At 34.8% G+C, this 14070-nt stretch overlaps 1 protein-coding gene and 1 long non-coding RNA gene across 4 annotated transcripts; one reads left to right on the top strand and one right to left on the bottom strand.

Annotated features, from left to right (window-relative positions):
- The first annotated feature begins 176 nt into the window (after positions 1 to 176).
- On the top strand, positions 177 to 3493 carry LOC125662325 (uncharacterized). Of its 3 annotated transcripts, none has more exons than XR_008797964.1 (4): positions 177 to 1287; positions 1616 to 1749; positions 2051 to 2224; positions 3163 to 3493. It is a non-coding gene; the product is annotated as an uncharacterized LOC125662325 (long non-coding RNA). The 3 variants fall into 3 exon arrangements; XR_008797965.1 differs by having other exon boundaries at positions 177 to 1311; XR_007365320.2 differs by having other exon boundaries at positions 1158 to 1287; positions 1616 to 2224.
- Positions 3494 to 11796: 8303 nt separating this feature from the next.
- On the bottom strand, positions 11797 to 13090 carry LOC125662921 (uncharacterized). Its single transcript, XM_048895264.2, has one exon. The coding sequence runs from the start codon at positions 13088 to 13090 to the stop codon at positions 11906 to 11908; it is 1185 nt and encodes a 394-aa protein (XP_048751221.2). The 3' UTR covers positions 11797 to 11905.
- Positions 13091 to 14070: the final 980 nt, after the last annotated feature.

Below are 14070 nucleotides of genomic sequence, written 5' to 3'. Positions count from 1 at the left end.
ATTTATACATTAGATACCCCAATGTTTTATAACGAATATTTGAATTTAGGTAAATAGGGAAATATTATGTTATCTAGGATAACAAATACTCGTGAACAATTGGCGATGTGATGATTAAGGCACAACTCCGCCGGGATAATATGTATTTTACATTGGCGGATCTATGTAAGAATGGGGCGGATTTGGAAACAAAGCAAAAGCGTTCTTTTGCACCATTTCGCATTTCGAGACTCCAGCCCTCCCATACGGTGGTTAGTTGTTACGAATTATGAAGTGAAATTTTGCTTTGATTACTGTATGGCAGCGCCTCTGTACAAGATTGAAACGAGAGGTTCATGAGTCACATCGCTCACATGAGTCACATTGACTCTGCTGTTGTTCAGCTATTGTGATTTTTAAAAGATGTATTGCAATCTTAATCCCGTGGAATATTTCAAATCCATATTGTGGACCCACCCCTAGTCCCATAGAACTATTATACAACGTCACAAGATCAAACAAAATCATGGTAAGGAATGTAAGTTCTTGCCATAAGAAATTTATAACGAAAACATAAAAGCACTAACTTAGGCAATTCAGAGGATGTTACCTGGGTTAACTTTTCTCAAATGTAGGTCAAAATCAAAGGTCATGATTTCAAATATAAAAAAAGAAGTACAACAAAAACACTGTCATGATCGTGTGCAGGATTGGACAAAACAAGATGGCAGACAGTAGTTCCGATAAACATGCCAGATTGGACCTCGAAAAACATCGTCACCTTCTATCAATGAATTTACAGTTGTACGTGTACATGAGTAAGAATTCCAACAACCAATCAAATTAATGATGCCTTCCTGGCCAGGCAGTGTTTTAAGGATATGCGGGACGATGATCACGTGATGATTGCGAATTTATTATAAATTTAGAACCGGACGCAGGGTAGTTAAATTTTCCCGAGAAAAATCACAATGCTCTACAGACACACTATATGACGTCACAATAAAAAAGTACGCCACGACGTTGTATCGCGGGGAAAATGTCATCATATTTTGTCGTAATAGGGTCTGTAAGTCTCGTCATGTAATTGCCGAGATTTAGCGATATTATTAACTTCCGGGTACATCAACATCTCAGATTGCATGGTGTAGAGAGTGGTATACATAGATATAGCGTTATCAATCGATTGTGTGGAGGTTTTAACGAGATAAACATGGGAATTGAACCCTTAGTGGAGTCGTCGAGGATTCTTGGCTTCGTGTTTGACGAATTACGTGTAATAACCGCCAGTGTACAACATCGACGAGGGTACGTTTTGTAGATAGAGAGCAGGTTGGTAAAAGTGTAATCTATGAGCTAGAGAGATGTACGATACGTTTTTATATTCTCAAATCATTCCAATTGAAAATATATTAATACTTGAAAATAAAAACGGATTATGCATAAAACTTGATTTGTGTTTATACGAACGTACTGGGGAGATCGGAAGGGGGCTGAAGAACGATACTACATGTACGTACCTGCAGTGTACAGTTGTATACATATTCAATATACAAAGCGCATTAAATGTGCCTATCTATATCAGTTGCATCACAGATGGGTTAAGATTGTTTAATATTTGAAAATTATTTTATAGATATGCCTTGCATCTGAGGATAAAGGTGTTGTGCATTGTGCAGTCATCATTAATGTGGATGTCTGATGCCAGTATGCCCATAATAGGGCAGTATAAGTTTCGATCTTCATATGGCAGCAAATTTTCATAGGCAGGTACACAATTTAAAGATGAAAATAATGTCAATACATGTTTGGATCTATATCTATTATGATTATAATAATTATAAGTTTATGTGTTGTAAACTTTCTTTCTTTTTAGAGATTTCTTTCTTTATAAACTGTCTTGATGTTATGCCCTCTGGGCCCAAATTGGAATAAATTTATCTTATCTATACCCAAAGTAAGTAATAAATGGGTTCGAACTGTGAAGATAAAAATTTTACATGTAGATGTATTGGAAATTTTGATATATAAGAAGGCAAATAAAACTGTTCAATGTAAAATATGCCTGTAGTTGGATAAAACATCCAAAGTCGGCACAGTCAAAGGTCACAACAACAATGGAGGAATTAATTGCATCCTCATTCCGCAGGGCAACAGGACGTTTTCAGCAACCCCTGAAATTCTTAATTGAGGCCAAGTGCCCATTTTCAGCTCGAACAATGCAATTGTTGGGATTTCCCTCTTGGTAAGTCAGCATTATAGATTGAACAATTATTTGTATGTGTACCTAATACATGTACATTAGCTGTACATATAAGTAAGTAATTTTATTTATTATAGTGGCATGTGTACATATATTCATACATCCAATTTCATCACAATATACAAATCAATAAACACCCGGCCAGTCGGGCCTATATGCCACTTTAAACGTTGATATAATAATATATAATGCAAATAATTGCACATGATAACATTTTCTATAATTATATACACATACATGTGTATACATGTATAATAAGTATGTAATGTATAAATAGCTCAGTTGTTGATGTTTCCAAATGTAATAGATTGTCTAAGAGAAAAGTAGGAGTACAAGTATTTTGCTAATTGTCTTGGGTAGTTTGTAATTAACATTCGAAGAACCTTTACATCTGACATTGACATTGGATCAAATCCCGTGCTTTCAAACAAAGTTGTTCTGAGTTTAGAATACAATAGACAATAGAATAAAAAATGAATTTCATCTTCCATACAATTCAATGAACAAAATGAACATATTCTCTCATAATATCTTCCCGTCTCTATTCTTAAAGGTAAAATACCACATCTAAACTGCGACATAATTGACCTAAAGTATTTTGGCATATCCAATGTTACATAATTTTCTGGACCAAAGATTGATTTTATATGTATTCATATATATTATTATGGATGTATCCAAGTTTATTATAACTTTAAAGTAACATTTTATGAATTAAATACAAATACTACTTAGGCTTCATTGTGATATTGAACTGCTAATGTTCTTTATAAACTTTACATGCATCAAGTTTTGAATATTGCAGTACATCTATGTCAAAAGAAGTATGCATATTGCAGTATAATACTTTCACCACTAATCAGAGCACTTGTAAATCATGTATATTTTATCAATACATGTAATGACATTTGCCATTTTAGAATGTGATGCAAGGGATGGTTGCCTGCACCTCAAAACAAAATTTGAATATTGGCATCAGATTCAAGGACAACAACACCTGAAAGACACCCAATGCTGTGATTTGCTAGTGTGGATTCCTAGTGACACTCATATAATTCACATTGACAAAGATGTATCATGGTCAACTTTTTAAGCGTGATAGAGTTTAATTATAATAATGAAGTATTTTTGCAGTCTAAATCACACACACATAACCACATGTACATATACTTTATTATGATATCAGTGGTGCATCTATCAAAGTTATGTAATTACATGTATATTTATTGAATAAACATTATAGACAGAGTTTTTCTTATTTTAGATGAACCAAATATGTATAGACACAGTATCCAGCTTTACAAACATCATTAAATTACATGCATTTACTAAAAACAATGGATTTTACTTCTTTGTTAATAATGCAGATTTGAAAACCTTCAGAATGAGAACAAAAGGCTTCAAGTTTGATTGTATATTGTTTAACGTCCCTCTCGAGAATATTTCATTCTGATGGAGACGTTCCAAAAGGCTTTATATTCATATGAATATAAAATGCTTTGTATTTATATAAATATGTAGAAAAGTTATATTGCATATAATTAAATGGTATTCATTACTTTCAACTGTAAAATTCAATGTGGCAGATATGTGCAGATTTAAGGTGTATATTTTTTTTAATGTTTGAAATCCGAAATAATTATATATATATATATATATATATATAGAGAGAGAGAGAGAGAGAGAGAGAGAGAGAGAGAGAGAGAGAGAGAGAGAGAGAGATAAAGCACTAAATAATCACAACTAGGTATGTTATGTTCCTAAAGCGCTACTTATATACACTGATGCAATCCCACACAGTCACTGTGTCATTCAGTGTTTAAGATATTTTATAAGGAGAGTGGATCTCTCGATGCAATTGTATAGAATATTTAATATAAAGCACAAACAAACAATTATAACACCCAACCTTACGTTTACCCCTAGGATCTAAACGATACATGTGAAAATCAATTAATTAATATATATATATATATATATATATATATATATATATATATATATATATATATAATTCAATAAAAAAAAGCAGGAAAATATACAGTTCCAAAATATATTTAAATCACTAGCGCTTTCTGGATTTTAACATCCATCCTCAGGTGAATACAAATTAATAATGAATACAAAGTTGTTTATCTTAAGGACGTCTATTGTGACGTCATGACGTCATGATAGTCTTTGCGAGGAGGGAATAGATACATGACGTCATAATACATGAAACCAACATCCTAACTGATATATTTTACAAAAAAACGGACACACACCAATATTTGAATTTCAAATCATGTCATCCTACACACACTAAAAGGAATATCCCGTACAATTTGGCCAGAAGGATGTGCACTATTGTTAAAGATAAAAATACTAAAGACCAAAGACTGGCAGAATTGAAAATATTTCTTACTGCGCAGAATTATCCGGACACACTCATTCTTTCAACCATAAATGAAGCAAAGAAAATTCCACAGCATACACTTAGAACAGCAAGAGAAAAAGAACGCGATCCTTTCCTAATATCATTTATGACAACTTACAACCCAAAACATATAAATATCTTTCAGGAAGCTAAGAAGAATTTTACAGTTATCGAGCGTGATTTAGAACTTCAAAAAAATTATTCCCAAATCCGACCTACTTCACAGCCAAAGACAACCATCTAACTTGAAAAAATTATTAACAAAAGCCAAATTCAATTCAACGCCTGAAAAATACGCAGTTTCTACATGTGGTGACATGTCCCTTCCTAAGAACAGGACCTTCTATTACTTTTAAATGCGGAAAATATTTTACTGTAAATGATAACATGTCATGCAAGTCGAAAAACTTACTATACTGCATTATTTGCAACGGGTGTGGCGAGGAATATATTGGACAAACCGGAACACAACTAACAGCGAGGATGCGTGTCTATCGCCAACAAATTAACGAACCCAGTACAAGAAATACCCCATGCAGTGAACACTTTGACACCTGTGCTAGAGGCAACTACAGCATATTTCCATTTTATAAACTTAAAACAGAATCAACGTCCATGAGACTTGCTAAAGAAAATTATTTCATTAAACTGTTTTCTCCTAAACTAAACAAACTTTAATCAATGCATATATGAAAAATTCTTATTGTTAAACCTCTTAATTCATCAACTTTTATCATGTAAATGTTCATGCTTATTTTGTCCAAGTCACCTTTCCCGATCCAATCCTCTTTTACTAGTATCACACTCTATCAATGATGGTTCTATGTCAAGATCTTTGTTGAGTTTTGTCTCAGTTGTAGGATGTAGCATTGCTAATGTTTGTTGGTATGGTATTGCCTGATCTATACAACCCTTAACAACTATCCTGGAATTTGGTTGTACTCTGACTGTTGTATTCTCGGCACTCCTAACTAATCCTAATCTATAACGGTTTTTCCTTAATTCCTTTTCTCTAAGTAAAATAGCTCAAAAAGATAAATACCATGGTGTTGTCAACTTTGATTTCTCCAAATATTTATCTCCATGTTTCTCCTGAAACAATTTCATTAAGGTATTCAAAATATTTGTCCCTAATAATATCGGTACTTTCTGGTTGTAAGGACTATCTGGTATGACGAGTAGAATTGATGTTATTGGTTTCATTTCTAACACTTGTAAATCAACTGTAATAAAGCCTTCATAGGGTAAATGTTGTCCATCAGCGCATTCGATTTTTAACAAAGATCCTAAATCTTGAACAGGAATTTCTTTGAAATGATCTTCATAAAATTGTTTACTAATCGTAGAAACTGTGGAACCTGTGTCAATGAGTGCTTTAGCTTCAACCCCATTAATTAAGATACTTGATTCAGTTGGATCTCCACATAATCCAGCTGGTAAAGTATTCAATTTTTTTTTACTGATGATATGAGGTCTTGTTTTCTGTTGAAGTCTATGGATGACCTCTTTTCATAGACTTGTTGTAGTTTAAAGTCAAAGGTTTACCGTGAACATCCCTGTTTGCACGACAACCTCGCTCTATGTGTCCTTCACGGCCGCATCTCCTACAAACAATGTCTGGATACTGGTCGTTAACCTGTTCTTGTGATTTATCATCCTCTTTGTCTTTCCTGTAATAATTTTTGTCTCTGTCCCTATTTCCAGATCCTCTGTATCGTTTCCTTCCTCTGTTCAGATATTCCAAATTCTAAAGTCGATGAGTTATTTGTTTCAACACTCCTTCAATCTCACCCGAATCTGCTTTATGTGCAACTGCTTTCTTCACTTGAACCTTCTTGTAATCCTCCTCATCCAACTTAAGCTCTTTTTCAAGTTTTCTCAAAGCAACTCGTAAGTCATAAAAACTCTTGTGTATCTCCTTTTCGTAATGGCAACTGGCCTTTAACTCAGGTTTTAAACCCTTATATAGCATATCATGCAGCATCTCATCTGCCATCTCAAGTTTGACTGCTCCCATTTTAATTGCTCTTTGCATGATATTCTTCAATCTGCAACTCCAAGTTGTTACATCTTCATCTCGTGCCTGCTTGGTTCCATAAAATTCTCCTAAGATATTTTCCCGTTCATCTATATCTCCATAGACACTGTTTAGTTTTGAAATGATTTTCTGCAAATTTGCATCAGGACCTAAATTCATAATCACTCTGCCTGCTTCTCCTCGAAGTGATCTCCTGACCGCCTGTGCAATGTCTTCCTCTGAATGCACTTTATCTCTCATGACACATTGCACCTCGTATAGCCACAAGTCAAATGTTGTGTCTGATCGTTTTGACTTATCATTCCCAGAGAATAAACTGAACCTCGGGGGTAGACAATGTGTTGATATTTCTTCTGATTCCCTGGCTGTGTTTCTACCTTTTCAGTTTTTACTGTAGTTTCAGCTTTTGACTCTACATATTCTTTCATCCATTGCACCAGATCATCTGGATTATCGGCTTTCGGTACAACTTCCATTTGTCCTAAAGTTTCCAGTAGTCTTTTATACTGTGCAGGTACTTCCGCCATTGCGTTATAGTTAGCGAATGAAAATGCAGCAGTAAAACTAAATTTCCGTATACGTGAAACAATACACGATGGTTATAACCCAAATCGGAAATAAACCGCGCGTGATACCAATAATTGTCATGAATCGCAAAATGTTTCGCATACGTTTTACGGCATATGTGTACCCTTAAACAATTTGCAAAGAGTAACTCTATTGTACACCCTTATTTGCTAAAGATTAAATTTGAATTGCTTGAGGGAACTGGTAAGATGTTTCACCTATTTACACTTTGCCTATTTATCCATGTACACTAAGTACCAACACACCTGATTTGACTGAACTGCACCTAAATAACACCTTTGATCCAAGCACTGACCTCTTATATCAATAAATATACAGTCACAATCCTGTTATTAAAGTCACTGTAAGTTAATGAATGTTAATATCTTTCTTGCATCAGATTCTCTCTCAACACTCTTTCAAATCAGTAACTTCAATACTTGTACTAAACCATGATTGTAAATATCTATCTACACACCTCGGTTATATGTGGAAAAAAATATTATTCACAAATACTTTTGATATACTTCTTAAATGTAAATGACACTTGACCTGTCAAAATGTGTTTCAACTTTCAATGTAAACAAACACTATAATTTCTACCAAGTGCACTAGTCAGCTCTCTATGAGTATTACACTGAAATTATATACATTGACATTTATGCAACAGCATATCAATATACTAATTAAAAGTTTGGCACAGTCCTGTCTCTGACCAAAGGCATGGATCTCCACAAGAATGCGTCAATTCACTTAAGGAAATTCGGAATGAAATGTCCTGCTTATAACTCAGGGTTACTTCCGAATTGTGTAGTCTAAGTTTATGAAGTACAATATTGACACAACACAATCACTATCGATGTGTCAAAAAGTAAATAAATAAGACTGATAACTTAAAAACTATCACATGTACCACGCATCTTCGGATTCTTCATTTGTTTACAATTCTTCAATGAGAGTTTCCGGTTGTACTTCCGGTGAGGCTCTTCAGGGTGTGTTTCCAGTGACGAGAGGCTCAGGTGGGTTACGTCATTGAACGTTGGGTGCCATTTCTGTTACAGGGTTGCAACGTGGGCGCCATTTCTGTTACGGGGTTGCAAACCGGTTCTAATGACCACACTGACCATCCGTGACAGGTTATGAGTTTATTGAAGAAATAAATATATTTCTGACATGTAAATAGCAGCTCTGAAACATAACAAACAATTATAAGCATACACAATCACACACCACATAAAATATACAAATACTAGGGAAATAATTTCAATACAATGAACACAAAATTACGCATCTATTATTTTGTGTAAAGTTTAAGAAAAATTATAAAATAACATTTAAATCTCAAAATGAGGCTCTTTACCCATAATGCATTTAAATATAATACATCTTATCATTTATGACATTTATGCAAACTAAATGGTAAAGTACACATCGAACACACACAAAAGAAATTATATGACAAATACAAGTTAGACATCACAGAAATACATACAAAACAATGATCTTACCAGATATATGGTACCAGAGCCAAAATATTAAAAATAGGAAGATAACTGATTTTCAAGGAACCTGTATAAAATATTACTTCTATCTTACCCCTTTGTTAAATATGAAATAAAGTACATAATTTCATTTCTTTCATTCATTAACACATTCACGCTAATTAATATGTTAAGATTCATTTTCTTACCTCAAGTCAGAAAAAAGATGTCAAAAGATATGCAAAGAAAACCACCCTTCAACACTCTGCTAGTGAATACAACTATCTAAAAATCCAACAGAACTCACAAACCCATGACATATAACCTTTGACACTAAGCCTAGCCAACCAAAATGAACTAAATAGACCATGAACAACCACTGCATGCATGGTTTAATCATAAGGAAAGCCATTAAGGTCATAACTACATTACTACATATCTAAATAGAGAAATATGGAAGACCATTATAGAATCCAATAAAAGTTTATGTTTTGCAACTTACATATTTTATTTACACTAAAAATAAAATAAATTATTGATATTAATCCACCCTACTACATTACAGTATGTAGTGTACTTTGAAACTTATGTGGTCACTATGCAATTTCATCAGTTCATCCAGAATTGCCTCTGGTCATTGTTTCCCCCCGTTTCATACCAGTGGAATAAGCATATATCTCCCCCAAAAATACCTGAATGTGAGCAGGAATAGAGTAGGATCTTCTTGTGTTAGGCTGAATAAGGTCCTTTACATCATCTGTCAGCTGGAGTATGACGAATCTCGGGAATCTATATCGTTCCACCAGTTCTATGTCTGTCAAAGTATTGAGAACTTGGCTTCTGTCCCTAAAAATGCGATTACGACGCAGCGATCTTTTTTCATCAGCATTCAGAATATCACGAAATAATATTAAAGCAGCCATATTTATTTACATTTACAAGAATATCTTAATTTAAGAAAGCCCATAAGCTGTCGTAGAGTTACGATGATTTTTTCAACGTAACTTAAGTTAAGAAGTTTAGTAAAACAGATTTCCATCGTATCTTACGCTTACGATCGAAATCGTATCTTACGAAGTTTAATAAAACTCAGCCCAGGAAAATAAAACGTTACATGACAGCTTCCTGGCATAGTTCAGAGTCGCGTTTGTTAAACTCGTGTTCTCTGGGGTAGGGTGGGGCCGCAACAGTTTTGCTTTCTGTTGCCTTCTCTGTACGCTTAATCTTTGACGCGCGAAATTTTCTGAACTGAATGCTGTCGTCTGCCTCTACTCTCCTTTTTTCTGCTTTCAATATTTCCAAGTTACTAATTGCATGATAAATATGTCTTGTTGCAAACCTTTTAAGTTTGTAAAACTGTATGAACAGCACTGCCTTTGAACATAAATCGCATTTCAATATATTGATAATTTTAAATACATCGATAAATTCAACATTATTTCACATATATGCACGGACCCCCCTAGTATGCACACCTTTTTAATTTAAAAAAAAGAATTTCATCTAACAATCCCCGTGTAGGAATGGCATGTTTCAGAAGAGAAAATCAGAACATATCTGATCAGGATATAGGGCTCACGGCGGGTGTGACCGGTCGACAGGGGATGCTTACTTCTCCTAGGCACCAGATTCCACCTCTGGTGTGTCCAGGGGTCCGTGTTTGCCCAACTATCTATTTTGTATTGCTTATAGGATTTATGAGATTGATCACTGTTCGTTATCTTCACCTTTCATTGTGCATAATCCTAGTTGTAACACAATGATGAAATATATCAGCATTTGAATAAATTGCAACACATTTGACCCCCTCTCCATTGTTGTTATGATTTATTTTCAGTCGTTAATAGGAAGTGCATGTTTGGTTATCATGGAAGTAGTGTGTCATCGTGGTTTGCATTACCGAAAATAGATTTATGCAGTTGTTATTTTCGATGCGGAAAAAAAACAAAGATTTAAAAAAAACGTTTTTGATCCAGCCAGATTCCATCGATTTTTTGTTGCAAATTTTTTGATAGCTTAAAATTAGTATCGTCTGTGCTCCTTCACATAGTTTAACAACTTAATATCTTGTTCTCTTATCAGAACAATCAATTCTTTTTTAGACTTTAGTATTTTATTTTTATCAGATTTTGGTTTGTAATTTGCATTCGATGGCATATTGCGTATGCTTACCAGTAATGTTTACGTATATTATACCGGTAGCATGACTTATACAAATGGAAATAACAAGTATTTAGATCCTCCACTGCCAGTCTTATTATGACGTACGTCAAAGCGTAGACATGATGTCAGACATCATCTTACCCTGCCTTTCATAAACATTGCACTTTATCAAACGTTACGCATAATGGTGCAATGAGTTTTCGAGCTAGGAGACCACAATATTAAGATGATAATCCATGTAAGTTCACAATCATTTTACAAGATGTGACCGCGAGGTCTCAGAGCCTTTTTGACAAGGGAATTCTGGGATTTTCGTCAAAACATTTTCTTGTTAAAGGTATAGCTCGGATTAATTTCAGCGCTTTAGTCACTAGAGCTCGCAGTAGGAACCCCCCCCCCCTGCATTGGCTCGCTGCGCTCGCTATAAGATTGATTCTACAATTCTAGAGGAGTGGAATTACTTAAAACAAGTTTATTTGACTATTCTGAATTCAGAAAGCATTTTGCACCTTAATGATTGACAAAAATTGCATGATCGATTTTTAACAAAACGATCAAATAGTAGCAAACAGAATAGGAAACGTGAAAATGATAAACACCAATGCTCGTTTTGGTTTATAGAATGGTGATAACACCAATGTTCGTTTTGTTTTATAGAATCGCAAAAATGATATCACAGATGTTCGTTTTGTCTGATCAAATCGTAAAAATGATATAACCAGTTTTCGTTCTCTTTTATAGCAACGAGAAAATTATAACATCAATGCTCACATTGTCCCAGTTTATAGAGATTAATTCCATATTTTCAACGTACAACAAAATTCAAGACAATGACATTTCGTTTATTGTACAGCTACAAAACAGCACAGAAGTAATGTTCTGTTCTACTAGCTTCCTGAAAAAGAATACATGTTGCATTTAAGAATGATATCCGATCATTACCGCTAACAATCCAGTGACACTCATTTGCTGTTTATTATTGTTAATTCCATTATTTGTTATAGAGTTGTGTTTCTCTCCTTTGTACGGTTAGAATAAGTGCTACTTGTTCCTCCCTTTGGGCTCTCCAAATTAAGAATTGCTCGCAATCTTTTATTTCGACACCGCAGCATATCCAAAAGGGCGACACGAAATTGTGTGCTCATCATGAAGAATATCCAAAAATTGCAGCCATGGCTGATTAAGGATAGTGTGTTAGATATGGTGTCCCAGAGAATATCAGCCTCCTCAGATAAAATCTCTCTTTTTTGGTCTGTTGCAAGCTCATGTGCGTAAATCAGGAATGCGATTCCATCCTGGATTTCGGCGACGAGGAATACAATGAGAATGATTATCACTAGTTTATTCACTCTCTTGAGTTGTTCTTTCTTGTAATAATCTGAGCTTTTGAAACTGGTGATGCGCTTATGCAGTAAATATGCGAGATATATAGTGGTTATCAGTAACACGATCACTGGCAATAGACGAGACAGAAATCCAGAGAAGATGTAAAAAAGCATCATGGATTTTTTTATATCCCCAACGACGTTTATGATGGATTTGGAAATTCCCCTTGTGCAACCGGACGGTAAAGTTTCATTGCGGAACCTTGTGGAGTAAATCGGCAGTGCTTTGATATCAATACCCAGTGCTTCGTAGAGGTATACAAACACAGAAATGACAGCGATGCAAACTATTTTAATCACTGTAGTTGAGGTACTACAGATCCTCGAGTAATAGAACGGCATACAAACAGCGAGAAGACGCTGCAGTCCCAACAAGGCCGTCAACCAGTTGGATGTCATACGGAATATGCTATACATCACGAATAAAGCATGGTTTGCTACACACCAGCTGTAGTTCATATAAAGATTCTTATAATTTTGAGCCATGTTGAAATATATTGCTTCCGGTAGCTTTGCTATGCAAATCAAGGAGTCAGAAATTGCTAACGAAGTCAGAACAATGGTGGTTGGAGAACGCTTGCTTCGGAAGATGAAAACAGATATCAGCAAGAAATTCGTTATCAGTGTTGTCGTCGCAATGCAGAAAGTGATGGGTCCTCGGATTGGTATCTCCCACTCTGCTTTGACTTCGTATTGAAACGGATAATAGTCTGAATAGTATTCATAGCTGTAATCTGGGTAGTGTCCAGAAAAATTCCCCGAGTACTCACCGTACTGATCAGTATAATAATACTCCATTGTTAGATTTTCTGTATTTTTATAAAACTTCAGCTACACAATCCCTCTCCCTATTTACCGTTTGATCGCTTTGACAGTCTCTATAGTGTGTGCGGAAGTAATTGGGGCTTGAAGTCATATAATTTTAGACAAATGTATATACAGGTAACTCTCGAATGATCGCCACTCAATTCATCGCCATTTTCGTTATAACGCCGCATTTTTCTAGGAACATTTTTCCTGTTACTTAAAACTCTCGTTAAAACGCCAAATTCGCTATCGCCATTTGCCACAGTGTTTTCATTACAAAAGTCTATTTCACTGTGTTAATTATCTCGATAAACCGCCATAGGTGCACGTGGTCAGTGAAGCAGTAAATTGGTCATTATCGATCTCCGGCGTACACCTGGACAGAAGGATCCCAGTAATTGCTGTATTGAATAAACAAGAAAATTACTGGAGATGAACTGTAGTCAAGTTGTTTATACATCATAGAAACACATTTCAATTTAGCTATGATTTCGCCACGAAAGAGGGTCCTGTTAAAATTCCGATGAAAAAAAGCAAATCATTACGTACCAAGAACATCATCCAAAATGTACCCATCAGGATATTGCAAATCATTGTTTATGTGGTTTATGCAAGTAAGGACAAAAGATAACTCTTACATATAAAAGAACGGTAACTCTATTTCTTCAAGATGGCGGTAATTCAATTCATCGCCAAATTCGTTATAATGCCATAATTTCATAAGAACAAAAGGTGGCGGTTTATCGAGAGTTGACTGTATTAATGCTGTACAAAATTTTCACAATCTAAAGTAAATGCGGAACCATGTTTTGGTTTTCCGCAATGTGGTATTTTAAGAATATCCGTTTCATGTGCTCTTAAATATCGGTGGCATTGATAAAAAATGTTGACTGTACGATCTGATGCACAATTGCAGTTCTTTTCTTCTGTTATTAGTAGGTATGAAAACAAATTATCTGTATGTAATGAGC

Source organism: Ostrea edulis, chromosome 8 (assembly GCF_947568905.1).
Source record: "Ostrea edulis chromosome 8, xbOstEdul1.1, whole genome shotgun sequence".
NCBI lineage: Eukaryota > Metazoa > Mollusca > Bivalvia > Ostreida > Ostreidae > Ostrea > Ostrea edulis.
The sequence above is the reverse complement of the archived record's forward strand: the minus strand, read 5'-3'. Positions and strand labels throughout refer to the sequence as shown.

Coding starts and splice junctions, on each gene's coding strand:
- LOC125662921 (XM_048895264.2), bottom strand. CDS start 13,090: ATGGAGTATTATTATACTGATCAGTACGGTGAGTACTCGGGGAATTTT.